Source organism: Mustela erminea, chromosome X (genome assembly GCF_009829155.1).
Source record: "Mustela erminea isolate mMusErm1 chromosome X, mMusErm1.Pri, whole genome shotgun sequence".
NCBI classification, from domain to species: domain Eukaryota; kingdom Metazoa; phylum Chordata; class Mammalia; order Carnivora; family Mustelidae; genus Mustela; species Mustela erminea.
Genome location: NC_045635.1, coordinates 96,022,410 through 96,044,555, shown reverse-complemented (window position 1 = coordinate 96,044,555; position 22,146 = coordinate 96,022,410). Strand labels below are relative to the sequence as shown.

Genomic DNA, 22,146 nt, shown 5'->3' with positions numbered 1-22,146 from the left:
TTCATACTTCTATGAGTAATTAATTACTGAATCCTTTTATTGAGCTTCATATTACCTGGTCCATATGAGAGATCGTGAAGAAATAAGAGATAGGGAAAAAAACAAGGACATTCTAAGCAGAACCCTGGTCAGTAGTGGTCAAAATCTGTTTATCCCAGGTCTTTACAGATCTGCAGTTATATTTACATTCTGACACTTATTTCAGAATCTCCTCTTTCAGTTTAAAGGACCTTGAACAAAGGCACTTAGTTAAATTTGTTAGTAGATAAAACCTGACGGATGAGGGATGATGTGGAGGAAATTTTAGTTTTTCGGACTAATGGAATAGATTTTGGTATTTATTTGATCTGCTAGTAAAGTAAAAGCACCTAAATTCTGACAGTTTATCAAAACACTTGCATAGTACTTACTAAGTGCCAGGTACTGTTCTAAGTACTTTACAAGTATCAATTAATTTAATATTCATAACGGCCCTATGAAGTAAGTACAATTATCATTCCTATTTTACAGATAGGGAAATTAAGGCACAGAGAGGCTAAGTAATATGCTTTGCCTCACTTAGGTAATAAGCAGTTGAGCTAAGATTTGAACCCAGAGCTTATGCTACATTGCCTGTTTATCTACTGTGGATAACCTGATATCAAATGAAAACTTTCAGATCAATACAATTTTATTGTTTTTAAAAATACAGTAACCCAAGTGAACTTCTCAATAAAGTCTTAACAGAAGATGCAGTGAGCCTTTAAAAAATAGTTGTTTGATTTAATAGCATCATTTGTTAAATATTTCAAAGACTTAAGCATACCTCCTATAATATTTCTATTTTATAAGCACTAAAAGATTGAATGAGTAGTGTTTGAAATATTCATTACATTATCTGCATTCAACAAATGTTAATTGCTTCCATGCTTTTAGTAAAGTGGGTGCAAAGTTAAGCTTTAGTCATTGGGAAATATTTCAAGGAGATATGTAGTGCTCCTCAGCAGTCAGAAGATGTCAGTGTTAGGACACTGAAAAAAATGGAATGTCAACAGTTTTTTCCTAAGCTGTAAAAAAAGATATAAACCTGAAATTACTACTGTCTAAGTCAAAACCATTGTTCAGAACTTCCAGTATTTTCTTGTTTAAGGCATCGTTGATACCTATGAAGTGTCTTTATTTTAAAAATAAAATTTCTCTTAATCACCCATCTACCAAGAATCAAAAGGGTTATTCATAGGATATATTACTGAATTTAATCTGGATTTATAGTTGATTAAACACGAAAATATGCTACTTTAGAAATATATATCCAAATAATACCAAGCTCACTCACTGAGAGCCCCGTTAGCTTTGTGGTGTTAAGAAACATACAGAGATTTTGTGCAACTTTATCCCAGCACATGTAAATGACTGAGCCACAAGATTTCTTTGTGTTCCATGGTAAATTATTAATGGCATGTTGTTATTCAATATATTTATTGAAAGTGTTTGTGTGTATGTTTGTGTGCGTGGGTCTCTTTATATATTATTTCTCAGTTGCCAAGACTGATCTTGGATAGTAACGTTTTTCAGGTAAGCCTCTGAAACTGAGTATAAAAGGTTTCAACATATTGGCCAGATTATGTGAGCAAGAAGATAAATTGGGTCAGATTATATGAGTAAAAAAACCATTGCAGGAGAGTTACACTAACTCTTCTAGACTCCCAGACCACTCTTGTGTAGATTACTACTCTACTAAATAAAATAATGTCCTCATTGTCAAAATAAAGCCACTGCATTTTTAAAGTAAACATATTTCAGGAAATACATTACTTTATTAAAAATCTCTTAAAGAAAGGCAAATGTAGATTACATTTTACAGAAGTGTATTAATACTTTTAATAAGACTCACAACAAAATATGAACGTCTAATTTTTGATAAATTATGTTTAATGTAAATTAGTAGCTTTAATTTCTTCTAAAAATAATAATACATAGATTTCTAAATGTACTTGGTTGATTTCTAATCAAGAAAGTTAAAAAGCATTAACATAACTATACCATATTAGTTTTAAGGATTATTTGATTTATTGAAATGCCATATGTATTTGTCTACAAATGTATCATATTGCTGTTATGATAAAACATTATAATGACCCTTAAATAAATATCTGATTTCATAAATATAGTATATGTGCATTTAAAGGCTAATGCCAAGGAAAATATTTTTATGTATTTTCTCTGATCATGACTAATTTTATCCTAGAATAGGGAAGCCAACTGGATTTGTGAAATAACCTGATTTGTTTTGTTCTAAGTCAGAGTTTGCACAAGTTAATGGCTCTTCTGTGAAATTAACATAAGCTTCAGAAGTAAACTGACCTTTTTTGTTTCTCTGGTTTGTAAATAGGTCTTTACTAAATTATTTGAATTTAGATATAATAAACTTTAGCTATTCAGACTAATACTAATTGAGGAATCTGTGCAGTAGTGCAAACTAAAGAGTGCCTTCCTAAGTTTTCATATATCATGGATATTTTTAATTAGAAGTGTAGTGGAGTTATAGTACTACAAGTCTCATTATCTGTGTTCTTGACCTCATTACACTCGGTTTCTTTCCTTTATCAGTTATTCACTCACTTTTCTATATTCTTTCCATGTCATTACTTTCGATCGGATACATGAGCTCAGACCTCTGCAGTTATCCCAAGTCCCCTTGGAGCTGTTGCCTTGTCTCTTTCCTTTTAGGGCCAGACTTACCATTTCTATATCTCCAGGTTCTGATCACTCCTTAACCCACCACAGTTTGGGTTCTGCTTCCACTTCTCCATTGAAATAACCTCTTACCTAGAGCTTAACATGTACTTAAGAATTTTTTTTTTAAGATTTTATTTATTTATTCGACAGAGAGAGAGCACAAGCAAGGGGAGCAGCAGGCAGAGGGAGAGGGAGAAGCAGACTCTCTGTTTGAGCAGGGAGCCTGATTTGGGACTTCATCCCAGGACCCTGAGATCATGACCTGAGCTGAAGGCAGAGGCTTAACCAACTGAGCCACTCAGGCACCCCTGTACCTAAGAATATGACAGTGATTACTACCACTTATCTCTTCTTGAAACTTCTTTCTTGTTTTCTATCTCATTTTTCTTCCTTGGTTTTTCTGTTTTCTTTTGGATGGTCTTGTTTAACTTCTCTTCTGACTTTGCTTCTGCTTGCTTTTAGGGGTTCATCTTCTTTTCATTACCCTAAAAATGCTCTCTGAAGCTTTTATGACTCCAGATGTCTCATAGTCTCGGCGGGGGGGGGGGGGGGGTGTCTAAATTTACATCCCACAGCTTTTTTCCTAGTCTCCAGACCTGTGTTTTAATTGTCTGGATGCCCTACATGTATTTCAAGTTTGATACGTCTCTCCCTCTTGCCCTTCTCCTGCAGAGAAGTTGCTCTTCCTCTCTATTCTTTATTCGAGTTAATGGTAGCAATGTCTATCCAGTTGTCTGTGCTCTATACCTCTGTCCTCCTGGATCTTTCCGTCTCTTATTCCTCTCACCTAATTGATCACCAGGATGTTAATTATATGTCCTTTCTCCAATTCATCATTTCTTCTCCATCTCTACTGCCCTTGCTTTTGTTGGAACCCTCATTCTTTCTTGTCTAGGCAAATGTAATAACTTCTTTTTTTTTTTTTAAGATTTTATTTATTTATTTAACAGAGAGAGAGAGAGAGAGAGAGATATCACAAGTAGGCAGAGAGGCAGGCAGAGAGAGGGGAAGCAGGCTCCTGGCTGAGCAGAGAGCCTGATGGGGGGCTCGATCCCAGGACCCTGGGATCATGACCTGAGGCGAAGGCAGAGGCTTAACCCACTGAGCCACCCAGGTGCCCCGTAATAACTTCTTAATTGGCCTCCCTATCTGTAATTTCACAGTCCTTAGAGAAATCCCCTGACTTAAATTTGTTTCTTGGTTCTCTATTATCAGTAACACAAAGTTTGGGCTTTTAAGAAACTTCAGACACTGTGTTCATCTACTTCTCTAAATTTTATTACCTGCTACAATTCACTCTCCTCACTAGCCATACTGCTATTATTTTTAAAAGAGTTATTTCTTTATTTAATTTTAGTTTGAGAGAGCATGGGTGGGGAAGGGCAGAGGGAGAGGGAGAGAGAAATCTCAAGTAGACTCCCCGCTGAGTGTGGAGCCTGCCCAGCAGGGGCCTCAATCTCACAACCTTGAGATCAGGACCTGAGCCAAACCCAAGAGTTTGAAGCTTAACTGACTGTGCCACCCAGGCGCCCCGCCATACCACTACTTTTTGTTTTCTATATAGGCTAAGCTTTTTTATTCCTCTGTGCTTTCCTTCTGAGGATGCCCACTAGCTCTTTTTATTCCTGGCAAACTTATACTAATCTTTCAGGATTTAGAGATGGTAGTAGAGCATAGTGGTTTAGAGCCTTGGCTTCTAGAATCAAGATGCTTTGGTTCCAGTTTTTAACTTGGATATTCACTAACTGTGTGACCTTGACAAATCACCTGACCTTGCTGAGCTTAATTTTTTTCTATCCTCGAATGACTCTGATAGTATCTTCTTTTACAGGATTCTGTAACTACTGAATTACTTGATAATGTGAAGTGGTTATGAGACTAGCACTTGCCACAAAATATACATTTAATAAATATTAGCTTATTATTCACTCCAATGTCATTCTTTTTTTGTTTTTGTTTTTGTACCAGTCTTCTTTTATCAGGTATTAATTCTCAGTTAAAGTAGGAAAGGATTCAACAAATATCAGTGATGCCTGACAGAGAAGGTCAAGGTCAGGAATGCAGACTGTGAAATGCCAATAGAGTATTACCCCCACCTTAAAAGACCACCAGAGACGTGAGTCAAAGCCAATCAGCAAGGGTCGTTTATTGCAGGTTCGAACCTGGACCTCTGCGCCGCTCGTTGCCGATAACGCCGAGAGGTCCAGAGCTGGGTTGGTGCAGGATTTTTATAGACAGATACAAACAAGTTTCGGGTGGGGCTGAGCTGATTGATTGATAGTTTGAACAGGCATACTTGGCGTCAGTGGATTGGGTCAGGGGACCCCGCGCGAAAGCAGACAAAGCAATCTTACAGAAGCAGAACTGGCCGGTTAGCCCACGCATGCGAAAAAAAGCACTACCAGGATATTGAAGGCCTGGTTACTTATCAAGTTGGGAGTCTCCTGGTGGAATGTTACATTCCTGCTATCAAGCATCCTTGTTAATGAGATTTAGGTTTAGAAGAAATTTAACTTTATTTACTTTTCCTTCTACCTCCGCCTCCTTCGGTGTTTTATGGAGGGGAGGGTGACATTAGGGCTATTGATAAGGTAACTTCTTTGTTGTAAATCTCAAGGACATTTGCAAACCAAGGGAGACTCCTGTCTTGCAGGATTGTGATCTCAGCAAGTTAACTATTTATCATTTTATGGCAGTCAGGGGTGCCTGAGGAATGCTACACATATGGAGGGGAGCGGGTGAAGGGGGGGTGCAAGGTGCCAGCTTTTGCTTTGTCCTCAGCCAGCCTCCTGCTCCTTCAACTGCACCCTCCACACTGGGCCCTCTTCAGTGGTACATATGTGGCTGTTGATGTTTGAGTTCCTTGAGTGAAAGGCAGTAGTTGAAAAGCATGTAAGATGCCAACAACTTAGAAACCCCAATGATGGTCCCTTTCTTCACATTGTCGTACTTGTAATACTGGTAGTAACCTCTTTGAAAAATCCCAGCAGTGCCTTTAGGAGTGAGATCCTGCAACGGTATTCAACTTAGCAGCTCCTCTGTCCATGAATTTCTTCTCTTTTACTGTTATGACTGATGCCATCTTCAGGTCCTAGGGTCTTCTGTGCAAATGCCACTCTTTTTCTTTCTTTCTTTTTTTTTTTTTTTAAGATTTTATTTATTTATTTGACAGACGAAGATCACAAGTAGGCAGAGAGGCAGCTGGGGTGGGGGGAAGCAGGTTCCGTGCTGAGCAGAGCGCCCGACGTGGGGCTTGATCCCAGGACTCTGGGACCATGACCTGAGTCAAAGGCAGAGGCTTTAACCCACTGAGCCACCCAGGTGTCCCGTCACTCTTTTGTTGAAGTAGAATAGAACCAAGAACACAAATTGTCTGCAAGCATCATGCCTAGAGGGGCACCTGGGTGGCTCAGTGGGTTAAGCCGCTGCCTTCAGCTCAGGTCATGATCTCAGGGACCTGGGATCGAGTCCCGCATCGGGCTCTCTGCGCAGCAGGGAGCCTGCTTCCCTCTCTCTCTCTCTGCCTGCCTCTCCAACTACTTGTGATTTCTCTCTGTCAAATAAATAAATAAAATCTTTAAAAAAAAAAAAAAAAAAAAAAAAAAAAGCATCATGCCTAGGGATGGCAAGTAGGTTTTTTCACACATGCCACAACTCCATTCAGTGGCTATCTGGAACACTGGGTGTAAACATATTGAGATTATGTCTGGAATCAGCTGGAGAGAGCACCCTGGTAGATTAGTGATAGCTGTCATAAATCACGGGAGAGACAGTGAAGGAATTTAGGTTTGATATTTGTAATCCCTAATACTGCTTGCCTCCCAGTCTGTGGTTGAGCTCTCAGGTAGATTATCTAGTTTTCCAAGAGTTATGGATTATAAAGCTGCATAAGAAAAGAGGGCCATTAAGTAGAACTTTGAATGCCAGGTAAAGAAATTTGAACATAATTTGAAAGTAGGTTTTTCAGTAGGGGAGTCATGAGTTGCAAGTAGTGTTTTGAGTGTTTTAATCTGGCACTGATTTGCAGGATTATTTGTGGTGAGGAGGATTGAGAAATAATAACCGTAGAGGACTTTGAAACAAGAACTATAGTGGTTGTCACACTGTATTTCTTTAATTCTTGATTCTAAAAACAAGCACTTTTTCACACACTAGCATTTTTTATTTTAAGCATATGGCCTTGTGCCTCAGTATAAAATGAAGATAATAGTATTCACTTTAGCATTGTTAGGACGATTAAATGGGTTGATACATGTAACACACTTTTGACAGTGCCTGGTGTTTAGTAAACGCTTCTATAAGTATTAGTTATTATCACTATTACTGTTATTGTATGATCAATATATATACCTAACATACTATTTTTGTTTTTGTTTTTGTTTTTTTTTACTTGAAATCAGTAGGTTTCTTAACAATAAATGGCATTTTTGAATGGTGAGATTACCCACTAGGTGTGAGGTAATGTGGGCCTAGGATAAGTTGGTAGTTGTACGAATTTGGAAGTAAGCCTGAGAGACATTACAAAAAAATTGACAATGATGTTTTGGATATAGTGTATTAAGAAAAACAGAGAGAAAAACAGAGAGTTTAAGACAACTTTCAGATAGAAAATTTGAATGAATGGGAAGTGGATTGGCTCAGGAAGGAAATGTTAATAGATATATAGAACAATGCCATGAAACCACTGTTTGTGTTAGCTATTAGTAACTGGTGGGACGGTTTAAATTGGTTATATAATTAAAGTTAGTATCATAATTTAATAAATTTACTAATATGAATTTGAATAAACCTTACATATAATTTACTACTGATAGAGAACTCGTGTGTTCAAAGAAAAATAAAGTGTATGTTTTAAATATTTTTCAGTATAAATCATCAAGGAAGAGTTCAAGTGGCAATGAAAAGGATGAGGTGAGAAAAGGGGGGTAATAGTAGCAATTATTTAAAAGTGTTTACTTTTTATATGTATTTGGCTCATTCAGAGCAAAATGTAATACCTCTGTCAGTTTCTTGGTTAGTGATTTAATGCATGGGTTTTTTCCAATAATAAAAGCTGAGCATCATCATGCAATTGTTAATTTAATCATGTAATTTCCATATATCCTTTATTTTGAACAGAATTTCTAATAGTTCAGTTTTAGAATTTTATTAATAACATTTGACTTTTACATTTTCTCATCTATTGTTTTCCTAAATCAACATCGTGACCATTTGAGATTCTTTTGGAATTTATTAATCTTTTTTTTTTTTTTTTTACAAATTTTGTGTACTATTTTAACATTTAAAATTAAGTTGCTACAGCTTGTGCATTACTATAAATTTTTCTATCTCACTGTTTTAAATTATAGAGCAGCCTAGCATTTTTGAAATGATACAGTGTCATCACCATAAATACTTAAGCTTTGTGTATTTTTCATTAGAGGGATTGGTAGGTAATTTGATGTTGAGTACTTGGCAGGGCTTCTGAAAACTTTAAGAAATGGAATCACAGAAAATGTTTGCTGAACCCTGAGCTAGAGGTACAGCTTGGCATTGTTCCTCTCCCTTTGTATTTAAAAAAATTTTTTTTTAAATTTATATATAATGTATTATTTGTTTCAGTCATTCATCAGTCTTACACAATTGACAGCACTCACTTAGTACATACCCTCCCCCATGTCCATCACCCAGCCACCCATACCTCCCTTCCCCCTTCCCTCCAGCAACCTTCAGTTTGTTTCCTGAGATTAAGAGTCTTTTATCGTTTGGTTCCCTCTCTGGTTTCATCTTGTTTCCTCATATCAGTGAGATCATATGATAATTATCTTTCTCTGATTGACTTATTTCACTTAACATAACACCCTCTAGTTCTATCCACGTTGTTGCAAATGACAAGAATTCATTTTTGATGGCTGCATAATATTCCAGTGTAGATATATACCACATCTTCTTTATCCATTAATCAGTTGATGGACATCATGTCCCTTTGTATTTTATATTCACTTTGGTCCTGCCTGCCTTAATATCTAATCAGTTACCAAATACCTACTTTTTCTTTGTGATACTGAAATATTTTGAATACATTCCCCACCTGCATTTCTGCTTTTTCTGCCCTGGCACAGGCGCTTAGCATTTTTTTTGCCTGTACCACATGCAATATCATCCTTGCTCTTTTTCCTTTCTACAGCCCATTTTCCTCCTTGCAGCCATAATGACTGCTCCAAAGAACACAAAAATGAGCTCAGGCCATCCCCTTGATTAGAAAGCTTCACTGTGTCCCTGCCACTTCGAAGGTAAATTCTTGTTTCTTCCTCAGCAGGCCCCTGCTTAGCACATTAGTCTCAACTCATAATGTATCCTGCTTCTCTTTCTTTCACTTCACTCTCCCAATATGGACTGCTCAAAAGTTTTCTTTCATTTTTGCTTCTGTGCCTTTGTCCTTTTGGATATCTTGGAATGTTGTTCATTCCCTCTCTTTCTGGTAAACACCTACTCAATTTTTCACTTTCTCAGGAGATTTGCCTTTCTTTACCACCCCTTCCAGTTCCCCAAATGCCCCTTACCCGTGCCTCATAATATGCCATGCATAGCTTTGTCATTGTACTGAGAAGATTGTATTACCTGCACAATGAATATCATTTCCCCCTAGACTAAGAGATCCTTGAGTGGATGATATTTTACTAAATGTTGATATCCCCACTGTCTAGTACCATGTCTGACATATAGTAGGCAGTCTATAATCTGTTGTTGAATGATGAATAAACGTCTTATGTGGCATGCATATTCAAGGTTAAATGTGAAGATTTTTGTATTTGGTTGGTAGTAGTCATTCAAAATCATGGACCATTTAATATTGTTTTATGCAGTTAAGTTCTTTGTATTTACTTCCAAGCCAATATTAGATACACATAATTTTCCATGTAAAATGTTCGTCTTGGGGTGATAAAATTTTTGTATGCCTCCATATACCTCTTTTAGATTGTAGCATCTTGTTGGCATGTACCATCAATAATTAATCCTAAATATGGATCTCTTCTAAAAAATACAGAAAGATTTTTTTCATTTTTGTTATTTAAGGGAAATAGATTTTTTAGGAATATTTGATGTGAATTGATAGTGCTTCTCATACCTTAAAGTGCTTTTGAATCAATCACCTGGGGATCTTATTGAAATACAGAGTCTGGTTCAGTAGGTCTAGGGTTGGCCTGAGATTCTGCATTTTTCACAAGCTTCAAGAGGTTGCAGATGCTGTTGGTTCATAGACCACATATTGAGTGGCAAGGTGGTTGATAATATTTTCCAGATTCTTCCTTTAGCAGTTGATCAAAACAGTTTTCAATTTTTCTTTTGTATGTCTAAATCATCATTTGTATTTTAATTTCATCTTTCATATTTTTATTTTTATATTTTAGCAAGACAGTGATAATGCTAATATGTCACCACAATCTCCAGTATCATCTGAGGTACAAGTTCTGTTTTTATATGTGTTTACTTAGGTTTCTTCCTTGTTTCTTCTCTTTAATCTCATCATTCTTTTTCTTTTAAACAATATAATTTATTCACCCATATTAAGAAATCCACAGTAGTTTAATTTGTGCAAACCTAGCTTATAAAAAATTCTAAAAACATCATCTTTTGTACAAATATTTATAGTAATAGTATTACCTGAATTACTTATTGGAAAATGCCTATAGAGCATAGACTTTATAAAATTCTTATGTTTTATAATTCATCTATATTTTCAAATAAATGTTAAGAACAACTTCGCAATTTTATATTTGAAAGTACTTCAGCATTGTGCAATGGCCTTTGGTTTTTCTCGTAACCAATTAGGTCTGAAAGCAATGCAAGAGAAACTTCCTTTTTCCACGAGAAACTTCCCTGTGGTGGGTTGTTCCTATCGACAGGAGGGTACACCTTTCTTGTCATAGTAGACCTAAGTGGGGGAAGGGGAGAAGGGTAGATGAAAGTCAAGATTTGTGAGATCTCACCCAAATACTCTGGTGGCTTGAATGACCAATTCTAATTTAGTTAGACCCATTACTTTACAACCGGAGATAAATTTAAAATATTTGAAACAGTATCTTTTCTACGTCAGATTATTTAGTGTTCTAAAAGTGTGTTGGCATTAGTAAAGAAAGGATTATGTATTCACTTGGTGAATTCAGAACTTTGTCTAAATGTTTGGAACATCCATATTCATGATGTAACTTTGGTTAATGACATAGATAGTAGTTCATTTTATCTAAGTGGTATTAATTTTTTTTTTAAAGCCAGGATCATTTAGCTTTTGTTTTGGGTGAGTTGCATTATAAAACTTTTTTTTTTTTTTGAAGATTTTGTTTATTTATTTGACAGAGATCACAAGTAGGCAGAGAGGCAGGCAGAGAGAGAGAAGGAAGCAGGCTCCCTGTGGAGCAGAGAGCCCAATGCGGGGCTCGATCCCAGGACCCTGGGATCATGACCTGAGCCAAAGGCAGAGGCTTTAACCCACTGAGCCACCCAGGTGCTCCGCATTATAAAACTTTTAAATGTTTTTGGTATTAGCTTTATAAACATGTCTAAATTATGTATATGGCAAGTAAAATGGTTTGGATTCTTTTAAAAAGTAATTTAAATTAGCATAGCCTAAAATTAGTCTTTGTCACATGATCTTGTTAATCCTTTCTTTTACTTACAATTATAATAAATGTAAGCATATCAGTTACTAGTTCCCTAGTTTCCTTATGATTTTATCATCTCTGCTCATGGGGAGAGTATTAGTGCCATTTTTCTCAAATAAATTATATTGCTTTTATAATACATTTTGCTTGCATTTGGATAAGTCAGATTTTGGGGAATTCGTAACACTTTAACCAAAATAATGAAGATAAACTATGAGCTTGTGGATGAATGGGGCGATGAAAATGTGCTTTGGTGGCTCAACTAACATTCAACTTAAACTGCGTATAACATGTTAATCAACAGAAGATTTAGAGAATCAACAAAATTTTGATTACTTCCATTTCATCTGTGAAAGACAATGGTAAAAACAATTAGTATAGTAGTGTACTGTTTATTATTATTATTTTATTTATTATTATCTTTTTAAATTTCAAGTAGGTTCCATGCACAACATAGGGCTTAAACTTACATGCTCCACTGACTGAGCCACCCAGACACCCCTATACTGTTTAGTCTTTTTTTTTTTTTAGTAGACTCCATACCCAGCGTAGAACACACTGCAGGGACTGAACTCCTAACCCTGACATCAAGACCTGAGCTTCAATCAAGAGTCACTTAACTGACTGAGCTACCCAGGCATTCCTAGTACAATACTATTAACAAAGTGCTTGCCTATACACTTGAACCTGAAGTAGTCCCATGAGCTGGTATTATCCTCATGATTTTATAGCTGAAGAGATTGGTAACCATTCCCTAAGACCCCAATCAATAAATGATAGACAAGTGACTGAAACCCATACTCTAGGTGCTTCATAGTTATTGCAAGCATTAAATAAGATACTGCTGAAATTATGTTTTCTTTATTTTATTTTATTTTATTTATTTATTTGACAGACAGAGATCACAAGTAGGCAGAGAGACAGGCGGGGGAGGGGGGAGGCAGGCTCCCTGCTGAGCAGAGACCCCCCCCCCCCCATGCAGGGCTCCATCCCAGGATCCTGAGATCATGACCTGAGCCAAAGGCAGAGGCTTTAAACCACTGAGCCACCTAAGCGCCCCGAAATTATGTTTTCTTATCACTGTACAATTTCCAAAGTGCTTTCTTTTAGTTATCTGAGTTAATCTTCATTCCATCTTAAACATGGAGAAAGTCACAGAGAAATTAATTTTTTCTTGAAAGATTTTATTTATTTATTTGAGATAGAGCACAAGCAGGGGTCAGAGGGAGAGGGAGAAATAGAATCCCCACTGAGCAGGGAGCTTGATATGAGCCCAAGGCAGATGCCAAACTGACAGAACCACCCAGGTACCCTGAGAAATTGAATGTTTTGCTCAAAAGTTAGCCTAAGCTTTCTAACTCCAAGCTCAGATTTTAAAAATATACTATTTCTTTCCATAGCACACCACACCACTATGTGAAAGTATTTCGAAACAATTCATTCAAATAGAAGAGATGATAATTTCTCATGTGTGTCACCTGTCACCCCCTATTAGTATGAATGTGCAGGTTTGCCTCATATTATCTACTAAATGTCAAGTCCATAATAGATAACTGAGTGAGGGCGCCTGGGTGGCTCAGTGGTTTAAGCCGCTGCCTTCGGCTCAGGTCATGTGATCTCAGGGTCCTGGGATCGAGTCCCGCATCGGGCTCTCTGCTCAGCAGGGAGCCTGCTTCCTCCTCTCTCTCTGCCTACTTGTGATCTCTCTCTGTCAAATAAATAAATAAAATCTTTAAAAAAAAAATAGATAACTGAGTGAATGTTGCTAAATTCACTTATTTTTTCACTGAACCTTGTTTCACTTTGTGGAGGCTTTGATCTCATTGTTCATTCAAAAAATAATACCTTTTTATTTAGTTAGTTAGTTAGTTAAGATTTTATTTATTTATTTGAGGGAAACAACAAAGGAGACTGAGAGAGCACAAGCAGGGGGAGGGGTAGAGGAAGAAGCAGGGTCCCTGCTGAGCAGGGAGCCCCATGTGGGGCTCCATCCCAGGATCCTGGGATCATGACCTGATCTGAAGGCAGATGCTTAACTGATTGAGCCACCCAGATACCCCAGTACCTATTTTGTATAATTCAGTAATTTTTATTTTCCTTCTACTATGAGAGAGAATATTTAAAAGCTTATGTAGTCAGATTAATTAGCAAATATTTGTAGACCTTTTAAAAGTGAAATGTATAATTTTGAATTGAAATGCAGTTTGTCTTTCTGTACTCCACTAAATATAGAAACAAATGCTTCAAAGATTTAATGGATATGAATAACTATCTTGGTTATTTTGAAAGAAAAGTGGTTTTCTTTTCTTTTCTTTCTTTCTTTCTTTTTCTTTTTCTTTTTTTTTTTTTTTAGGAATATGATAGAACCGATGGTTTTTCACATGGTCCTTTTGGCTTGAAGCCTAGATCAGGTAAGTATATATTCTGCAAATAAAATTTTTTGGTTATATATGAAACTAGAGTTTTCCAGCTTAAGTGGGATTGATTCCATAGTTTTAAGTACACATAGATTCTTTCCCCTCTCCTAAAAGTAATTTTCTCTTAACCTTATTTGTCTTTCCAATTCCCATTCCCCATTTCTTTCTTCCTCTTTACCTTCAAGCTCCTGAAACCTCAGCTTTTTGCCTTAGATATACTGCAGTCTTATTTCTACTCTACTGTGACTGCTATTAGAATGACCACTCTGCCAGCAGACCAAACACTGTTTGAAATTATAGCACTCCATTATATTGTGGTTTTAAAAAGGGATCTTTTCGCATTTGGCAAGCCCAAAAGAAAATGGATCCATGTTACTTGGCAAGGTATTGAATTATAGTTTTTATTCCTGAATAACTGTATTGACCTTCAAGAATAATTTCCTTTTTCTTTAAAGATAATAAAGGCTGATTTATGTTCAATAATTATTTTAACCTGGAGCATAAGTTTCTAATAACATATGTTTAAATACGAACATGGATAGGTGGTAGAAATCGTTACACTTGTATTCCCTGTTGCTTTCAATTGTGCAGATAAGTAGATTTCAATTCTATAAAAATATTTAGAATGTATTAATAAGTAATACTGTTTTATGTAGTTTTGTACTGCTTCTTTTTTATCATGCCTCTTTTCCCACCGCTGGTTGAGTCTTCCTATTAGTCTTGTGATAAGCTAGGAAATTTTTGTTTTTATAGCTTTTAGCCGCTCATCTCGCCAGGAGTATGGGGCAGCAGATCCAGGATTTACAATGAGAAGAAAGATGGAACATCTAAGGGAAGAACGAGAGCAAATACGACAACTTCGCAATGTAAGTGAGCTTGACTTTATAGATCTGCTTTGTAGAAATGGGTTTAACTTGGGAAATTAACAAGATACCTGAATTTTATCGCAAGGTTTTTAAAATTTTGGATTATATAACGATTAGTAATATAAATATGTAGCGTATGTATTTACATAGAGTATCTGTGATTTATACCCATTTCTTTACAGAATCTCGAGTCCAGGTTAAAAGTAATTTTGCCTGATGACATTGGAGCTGCACTGATGGATGGGGTTGTTCTTTGCCATTTAGCCAATCACATAAGGCCACGCTCTGTAGCTAGTATTCACGTGCCATCACCAGCAGTGGTAAGTTTTATCTATAGTTTGTCAGTTCTCTAAAGGAAGATAGAGTTTCTTGAGACTATCTTTAAATAATATACCTCAATAAATTTAATTTTTTTATTGATAAATTTCTGTATAAGTATGCTTGTAATATTTCTTCTTCCTCTTAACGTTGCAGCCTAAACTGAGCATGGCAAAATGTCGAAGAAATGTAGAAAATTTTCTTGATGCTTGTAAAAAGTTGGGTGTATCACAGGTAACTATTATTTTTCTAACAAAATTGTCACTTAAATGTTACTTTGTTGTGTGCATACTGGACTTTTTCTTCACAATCGGATGAATCATGCTTTCTGAACATGAAAATGAATATGTTCCCTTGGTACATTTTACTGAGCTCCAGCTTTGACCATAGCAGCTATGAAATGAATGTGTTTAAGCTGCTTTTAAAGGCATTTATAAAACAGCTACATGTATGGAAAAGTTCTGTAATTGTACATATCATTGAGTAAACTTGACAGAGTGGCTGTATTAAAACTTGATTATGATGTAATTGCTACTTTCATTTCTCCTGCTGAGAGACATTGGGACTCCTTTGTAAATCCATTGGTAGAATTTGATGGGAAGATCTGCATGCAGTGTTATTGCATTTTATTTTAAAAAAGAGGTTATTTATTTATTTATTTGAGATAGAGCCAGAGAGAGAGAGCACTAAGCAGGGCGGGAGGGCAGAGGGAGAGGGAGAAGCAGACTCTCCACTGAGTAGGGAGCCCAACGTGGGGCTCCATCCCAGGACCCCAGGGTCATGACCTGAGCCAACAGAAGACAACCATCTAAGCCACCTAAGTGCCCTTGTTAACTGCATTTTAAACTTTATTTAAGACGTCAAATTTGAAATCTTAGTAACACATAATATCTCATGGGACATTTGTCTGAAATTTGTAGGAATTGGCTTAGGTTTCACGTAATAGTTGCAGTATTATAAAATTAACAAAGCGATATTGTAAATGTATAATGAAAACTAATAATTAAAATACTTCTTTTTTAGAAAACATTTTAGGCCTAACATCAAGATGATTGACTGTTGAGAGGACATGGTGTTGTTAACAGATCACAATATAGTTATGTTTTTTCCCCTTTTTTATTTTTAAAAATTTATTCTTATTGAGATATAATTGACATATAATGTTGTATAACTTTATTATACATTGTGTTGGTTTGATACTTTAATCTTGATCTGTGCTGGGTTAGCTCTTTTTACCCGTGTCATCATAGTCTGGTCTACAAATTCCACTTTGACCTCTTTCCTCAAGTGAATAAATGTAATTTATTTAGAGAGAATCACTTGAATTACAGTGTAATTTGGAAACTACACGCTGTTCTCCTCTAATTACATCTCTGTGCGTGACATGATATTTTAATGTATTTTTTTAAGATTTTATTTATTATTTATTTGAAAGAGCGAGAGCAAGAGAGAAAGTGAGCAGGGGGAGGAGCAGAGGGAGAGGGAGAAGCTGGTTCCCCACTGAGCAGGGACCCTGATGCGTCTTGATCCCAGGATACTGAGATCATGACCTGAGCTGAAGGCAGATGGCTAACCGACTGACACACTCGGTGCCCCTGACATGATGTTTGAAAATTTTAATTCTTTTTATTGTAATTAAAAAATTTTTTTGAAGATTTTATATATTTGTCAGAGAGATAGAGCACACACAAGCAGATGGAGAAACAGGCTCCCTTCTGAGCAGGGAGCTGGATGCTGGACTCGGTCCCAGGTCTCTGGGATCATAACTTGAGCCGAAGGCAGATACTTAACCAGCTGAACCACCAGGCATCCCTAAAAAATTTAATTCTTAAATATTTTTATGTTAACTCTTTCTTTTTTGTACTCAATCTCCTATCAAGAAAACAAAAATTAGAAAGGTTTGTTTTCTAGTTGCATTATATTCATTGCATTATATTCATTTTTCTGTTTTACCATTTTTTGTTTTTTTAGAGAATCTTTTTTTTTTTTTTTTAAGATTTTATTTATTTGACAGACAGAGATCACAAGTAGGCAGAGAGGCAGGCTGGGAGTGGCATACTCCCCGCTGAGCAGAGATCCCGATGCGGGGCTCAATTCCAGGACCCCGAGATCATGACCCGAGCCAAAAGCAGAGGCTTAACTCACTGAGCCACCCAGGCGCCCCTCTGTTTTACCATTTTTAAGAGTTTTGGGGGGCATTCTCAATAAACATTCATTGAATGAATGCACATTTTAAAAATGAGGAAACTGAGGCAAGGGAAGTTAGGGAACTTGTCCAAGGTCACATCTTTAATAAACAGTGAAGCCAAGCTATGAATCCAGGTGGTCTAACTTCAGAACATATCCTCTAATGTGGATATTTTCTATTTCTGTTCTTTTACATGAAAGAAAAGACATTGGAACTCCAGATACCTTCTTGGTACCATAGGCAAGGGGGATCAGTTAGGAAGATCTTATGAAAACTATTCTACTTAGCATACTCTTAATCTCTCTTTAGCTTGTTTTAGGGAAGGGCTAGTGCCCCACTGAGGTTAATATAAGAGGCAGTATGAAACGACCAGTTATCAACTCCCATTTTCAAAATTCTCCAGCTGCTGGCAGTGGGGGAAGAGTTTAATAGTTAGCTTCAATTTGTTTCCCTAACTTAGAAATGGTAATACAGAGTTAGTTGTCTCATTTAGGTTTTTTTCTTTTAAGATTTTTAAATTTTTATTTTTAAAAACTTTTTTGAGGTATAATTGACATACAGAAAAGGTGTACAATTTAAGTTTTGACATGCATACACCGTGAAATCATCACCATAGTCAAGATAATGAACATGTTCATTACTCCCAAAACTTTCTTTATGTCCCTTTGCAATCTTTTTTTTCCCCAGATAACCACTAATCTGTCTTCTGTTATTATAGTTTAGTTTGCATTTTCTATCTAGAGTTGTATATATGTTCTATATAAATGGAATAATAGAATATGTATGATTGTTTTCTGGCTTTTCTTCAGTCAGTATTACTATTTTTAAGAATCATCAATGTTGTTGCATGTATAAATAAGTCATTCCTTTTTATTGTTGAGCAGTATTTCATTGTATGACTATATGACAATTTGTTGATCCACTGACCTGTTGATAGCCATTTGAATTGTTTCCAGTTTTAGGGGACCACTTACACAAATAAGATAGCTATGAACATTTATATATAAGTCTTCAGATATATACATTCTTTTTTTCTTTTTTTTAAGATTTTATGTATTTGACAGACAGAGATCACAAGTAGGCAGAGAGGCAAGCAGACAGAGAGGGGGAAACAGGCTCCCTGCTGAGCAAAGAGCCCTATGTGGGGCTTGATCCCAGGACCCTGAGTCGAATGCAGAAGCTTAACCCACTGAGCCACCCAGGCACCCCCAGATATATGCATTCTTTAATTTGGAGTAGATATCCAGGAGTGGAAAGACGGGAATGGATAGTAGGTGTGTACTTAACATTATAAGAAAGTAAAAAACTGGTTCCTAAAGTGGTTGTACCATTTTATATTCTATCACCACTGTGTGAGTTCTAGTTCCTCTACATTTTCAACCAGTATTTAATATAGTCAATGTTGTTTTTTTCTTTTTTAATTTCTGCTGTTCTAATAGGTATGTACTGGTTTGTCAGTGTGGTTTTAATTTGCATTTCCTTGAAGACTAATGATGTTGATCATCTTTTCAAGAGCTTATTTGCCATTTGTATGACTTCTTTTATGACATGTTCTAATCTTTTGTCTGTTTTTTAATTGGGTTGTTTTCTTCGAATCATTGAGTTTGAGATTTCTCTACAAAGAAGGGACAAAGTCCTTTATCAGATGTGTGAATTACAAATATTGTAGCATTAGTCTTTGGCTTGTCTTTTCATTCTCATTATAATATCTTTCTTTAAAAAAAAGATTTTATTTATTTATTTGACATATAGAGATACAGCAAAAGTAGGAACACAAGCAGGGGGAGTGGGAGAGGGAAAGCAGGCTTACCGCCAAGCAGGGAGCCCAATGTGGGGCTCAATCCCAAGACCCTGGGATCACGACCTGAGCCAAAGGCAGATGCTTAATGACTGAGCCACCCAGGCGCCCCTATAATATCTTTCAAACGGTAGAAGTTACATATTTTTTGAAGTAAAATATATCATTTTTTAAAATTCTGCTTTTTGTTTCAAACCAAAAAATCCTTGCATAACTCAGGGTCACAAAAATTTTCTCCTATGTTTATTTCTAGAAGTTTTATAATCTTTTTTAAAAGATTTATTTATTTATTTGATAGAGAGAGTGAGAGAGAGCATGAAGGGGAGGGAGAGCAAGAAGTAGACTGCCTGCAAGTAGGGACTGTAATGTGGGGCTCGATCCCAAGACGCCCAGATCATGACCTGAGCCGAAGGCAGATGCTTAACCGACTGATCCACCCAGTCGCCTCTAGAAGTTTTATAATCTTAAGTTTTATATTTAGGTCTGTGATCAAATTTTAGTTGTGTTTGTATGATATGGATAGTAATCCTTCTTTTTTACACCTGAGACTGGGCACACACATTGATTTTTTTTTTTAAACATTATTACTGAAATATAATTAACATACTGTAAATTTCACTGATTTAAAGTATATAGTTCAGTGGTTTGTAGTATAGTCACAGATTTGGGCAAGAGTCACAACAATCTAAGTTTAGAATATTCTTTTTCTTCCAAGTTTTTATTTAAATTCCAGTCAGTTAACATACAGTGTAATATTAGTTTCAGGTGTAGTATTTAGTGATTCATCACTTACATATAATACCCAGTGCTTATCACATGTGCCCTCCTTAATACCAGTCCCCCTGTCCACCTCCTCTCCAGCAGCCCTTAGTGTGTTCTTTATAGTTAAGACTCAGTTTTATGTTTTGCCCCTCTCTTTTTCCCCTTTGTTCATCTGTTATGTGTCTTAAATTCCATATATGAGTGAAATCATATGGTATTTGTCTTTCTATGACTGACTTATTTTGCTTACTGTGATACTCACTAGATCCATCTATGTCCTTGCAAATGGCAAGATTTCATTCTTTTTTATGATTAATATTCCATTGTGTATACCACTTTTTTATCCATTCATCAATGGATGGACGTTCAGACTCTGTCCATAATTTGGCTATTTTTGATAATGCTGTTATAAATATCAGGGTACATATATCCCTTCAAATCAGTATTTTGTATCCTTTGGGTAAATATCTAGCAGTGCAGTTGGTAGGTTGTAAGATAGTACTATTTTTAACTTTATTTATTTTTTAAATTTTATTTTTTCAGTGTTCCAAGATTCATTGTTTATGCACCACACCCAAGATTCATTGTTTATGTACCATGTAGCTCCGTGCAATCTATGCTGTCCTTAATACCCACCACCAAGTTCACCCATACCTCTACCCCACTCCCTTCCAAAACCCTCAATTTGTTTCTCAGAGTCCACAGTCTCTCATGCTACATCTCCCCCTCCAATTCTCCCTCATCATTTTCCCCTTCCTTCTCCTAATGTCTGCCATGTTATTCCTTATGCCCCACAAGTAAGTGAAACCATATGGTAATTGACTTTCTCTGCTTGACTTATTTCACTCAGTATAATCTCCTCCAGTCCCATCCATGATGACACAAAAGTTGGGTATTCATCCTTTCTGATGGAGGTGTAATATGGACCATATCTTCTTTATCCATTCATCTTTTGAAGGGCATCTTGGCTCTTTCCACAGTCTGGTGATTGTGGCCATTGCTGCTCTAAACACTGGCGTACAGATGGCCCTTCTTTTCACTACATCTGTATCTTTGGGGTAAATAGCCAGTAGTGCAATTGTAGGGTCCTAGGGTAGCTCTATTTTTAATTTTTTTAAAGGAATCTCCACACTGTTTTCCAAAATGGCTGCACCAACTTTCATTCCCACCAACAGTGTGAGAGGGTTCCCCTTTCTCCACATCCTCTCCAACACTTGTTGGAGTTTACTGTCTTGTTGATTTTGGCCATTCTGCCTGGTGTAAGGTGGTATCTCAGTGTAGTTTTGATTTGAATCTCCCTGATGGCTAATGATGATGAACATGTTTTCATGTGTCTGTTAGCCATTTGTATGTCTTCTTTGGAGAAGTGTCTGTTCATGTCTTCTGCCCATTTTTGACGTGATTATCTGTTTTTTGAGTGTTGAGTTTGAGGAGTTTTTTATAGATCTTGGATATCAGCTCTTTGTTTGTAGCATCCTTTCCGAATATCTTCTCTCATTCTGTGCGTTGCCTCTTTGTTTTGTTGACTTTCCTTTACTGTGCAGAAGCTTTTTATCTTGATGAAAAAATAACTTTTTGAGTAATCTCCATGCTGTTTTCCAGAGTGGCTGCACCAGTTTGCATTCCCAGCAACAGTATAAGAGGGTTCCCCTTTCTTTACATCCTCTCCAACATCTGTTGTATCCTGTATTGTTAATTTTAACTATTCTGACAGGTGTGAGGTCATATCTCATTGTGGTTTTAATTTGCATTTCCTTAATGATGAGTGATTTTGAGCATCTTTTCATGTGTATTTTTGGAGAAATGTCTACTCATGTCTTCTGCCAATTTTTTAACTGAATTACATTTTTGGGGGGTAAGTTTTCTAAGTTCTTTATAAATTTTGGATACCAACCTTTTATCAGATAGGTCACCTGAAAATATCTTCTCCCATTTTGAAGGCTGCCTTTTGCTTTTGTTGTTTGTTTCCTTCACTCTTCAGAAGCTTTTTATCTTGATAAAGTCCCAATAGTTTATTTTTTCCTTTTGTTTCCCTTGCCTCAGGACACGTATATGGTAGGAATTTGCTACAGCCAATGTCAAAGAGGTTACTGACTGTGTTCTCTAGGATTTTGATGGGTTCCTCTCTCACATTTAGGTCTTTATTAATTTTGAATTTCTTTTTTCTGTTTGGGGTAAGAAAGTAGTCCCATTTCATTCCTTTGCATGTTGCAGTCCAGTTTTCATAACACCATTTACTGAAGAGACTATCTTTTTTCTGTTGGATATTCTTTCCTGTTTTGTTGAAGATTAGTTGACCATATAATTATAGGTCCTTTTCTGGGTTTTCTATTCTGTTCCATTGGTCTATGTTTCTGTTTTTGAGTGAGTAACATATTGTTTTAATCAATACAGGTCTGTAATATATCTTTAAAGTCTGGAATGGTGATGCCTCCAG

The 22,146-nt window shown here is 36.3% G+C and overlaps 1 protein-coding gene and 1 non-coding gene across 7 annotated transcripts in view; both read left to right on the top strand.

The window, feature by feature from the left end:
- The window catches only part of LRCH2 (leucine rich repeats and calponin homology domain containing 2), a 105,533-nt gene that overhangs the window by 70,073 nt on the left and 13,314 nt on the right, over positions 1-22,146 (top strand). For 2 of the 6 annotated variants that reach the window (XM_032331232.1, XM_032331234.1), the window contains 6 exons: positions 7,585-7,629; positions 10,110-10,160; positions 13,714-13,771; positions 14,531-14,643; positions 14,826-14,963; positions 15,118-15,195. In XM_032331232.1, coding sequence (XP_032187123.1) covers positions 7,585-7,629; positions 10,110-10,160; positions 13,714-13,771; positions 14,531-14,643; positions 14,826-14,963; positions 15,118-15,195 — 483 coding nt within the window. Of the gene's footprint in view, positions 1-7,584; positions 7,630-10,109; positions 10,161-13,713; positions 13,772-13,962; positions 14,137-14,530; positions 14,644-14,825; positions 14,964-15,117; positions 15,196-22,146 lie in introns of those variants that run through there. The other 4 variants (XM_032331233.1, XM_032331235.1, XM_032331236.1 and 1 more) reach the window with 3 other exon arrangements.
- Positions 10,488-10,616, top strand: LOC116583842. The gene has a single exon (XR_004282938.1). It is a non-coding gene; the product is annotated as a small nucleolar RNA SNORA35 (small nucleolar RNA).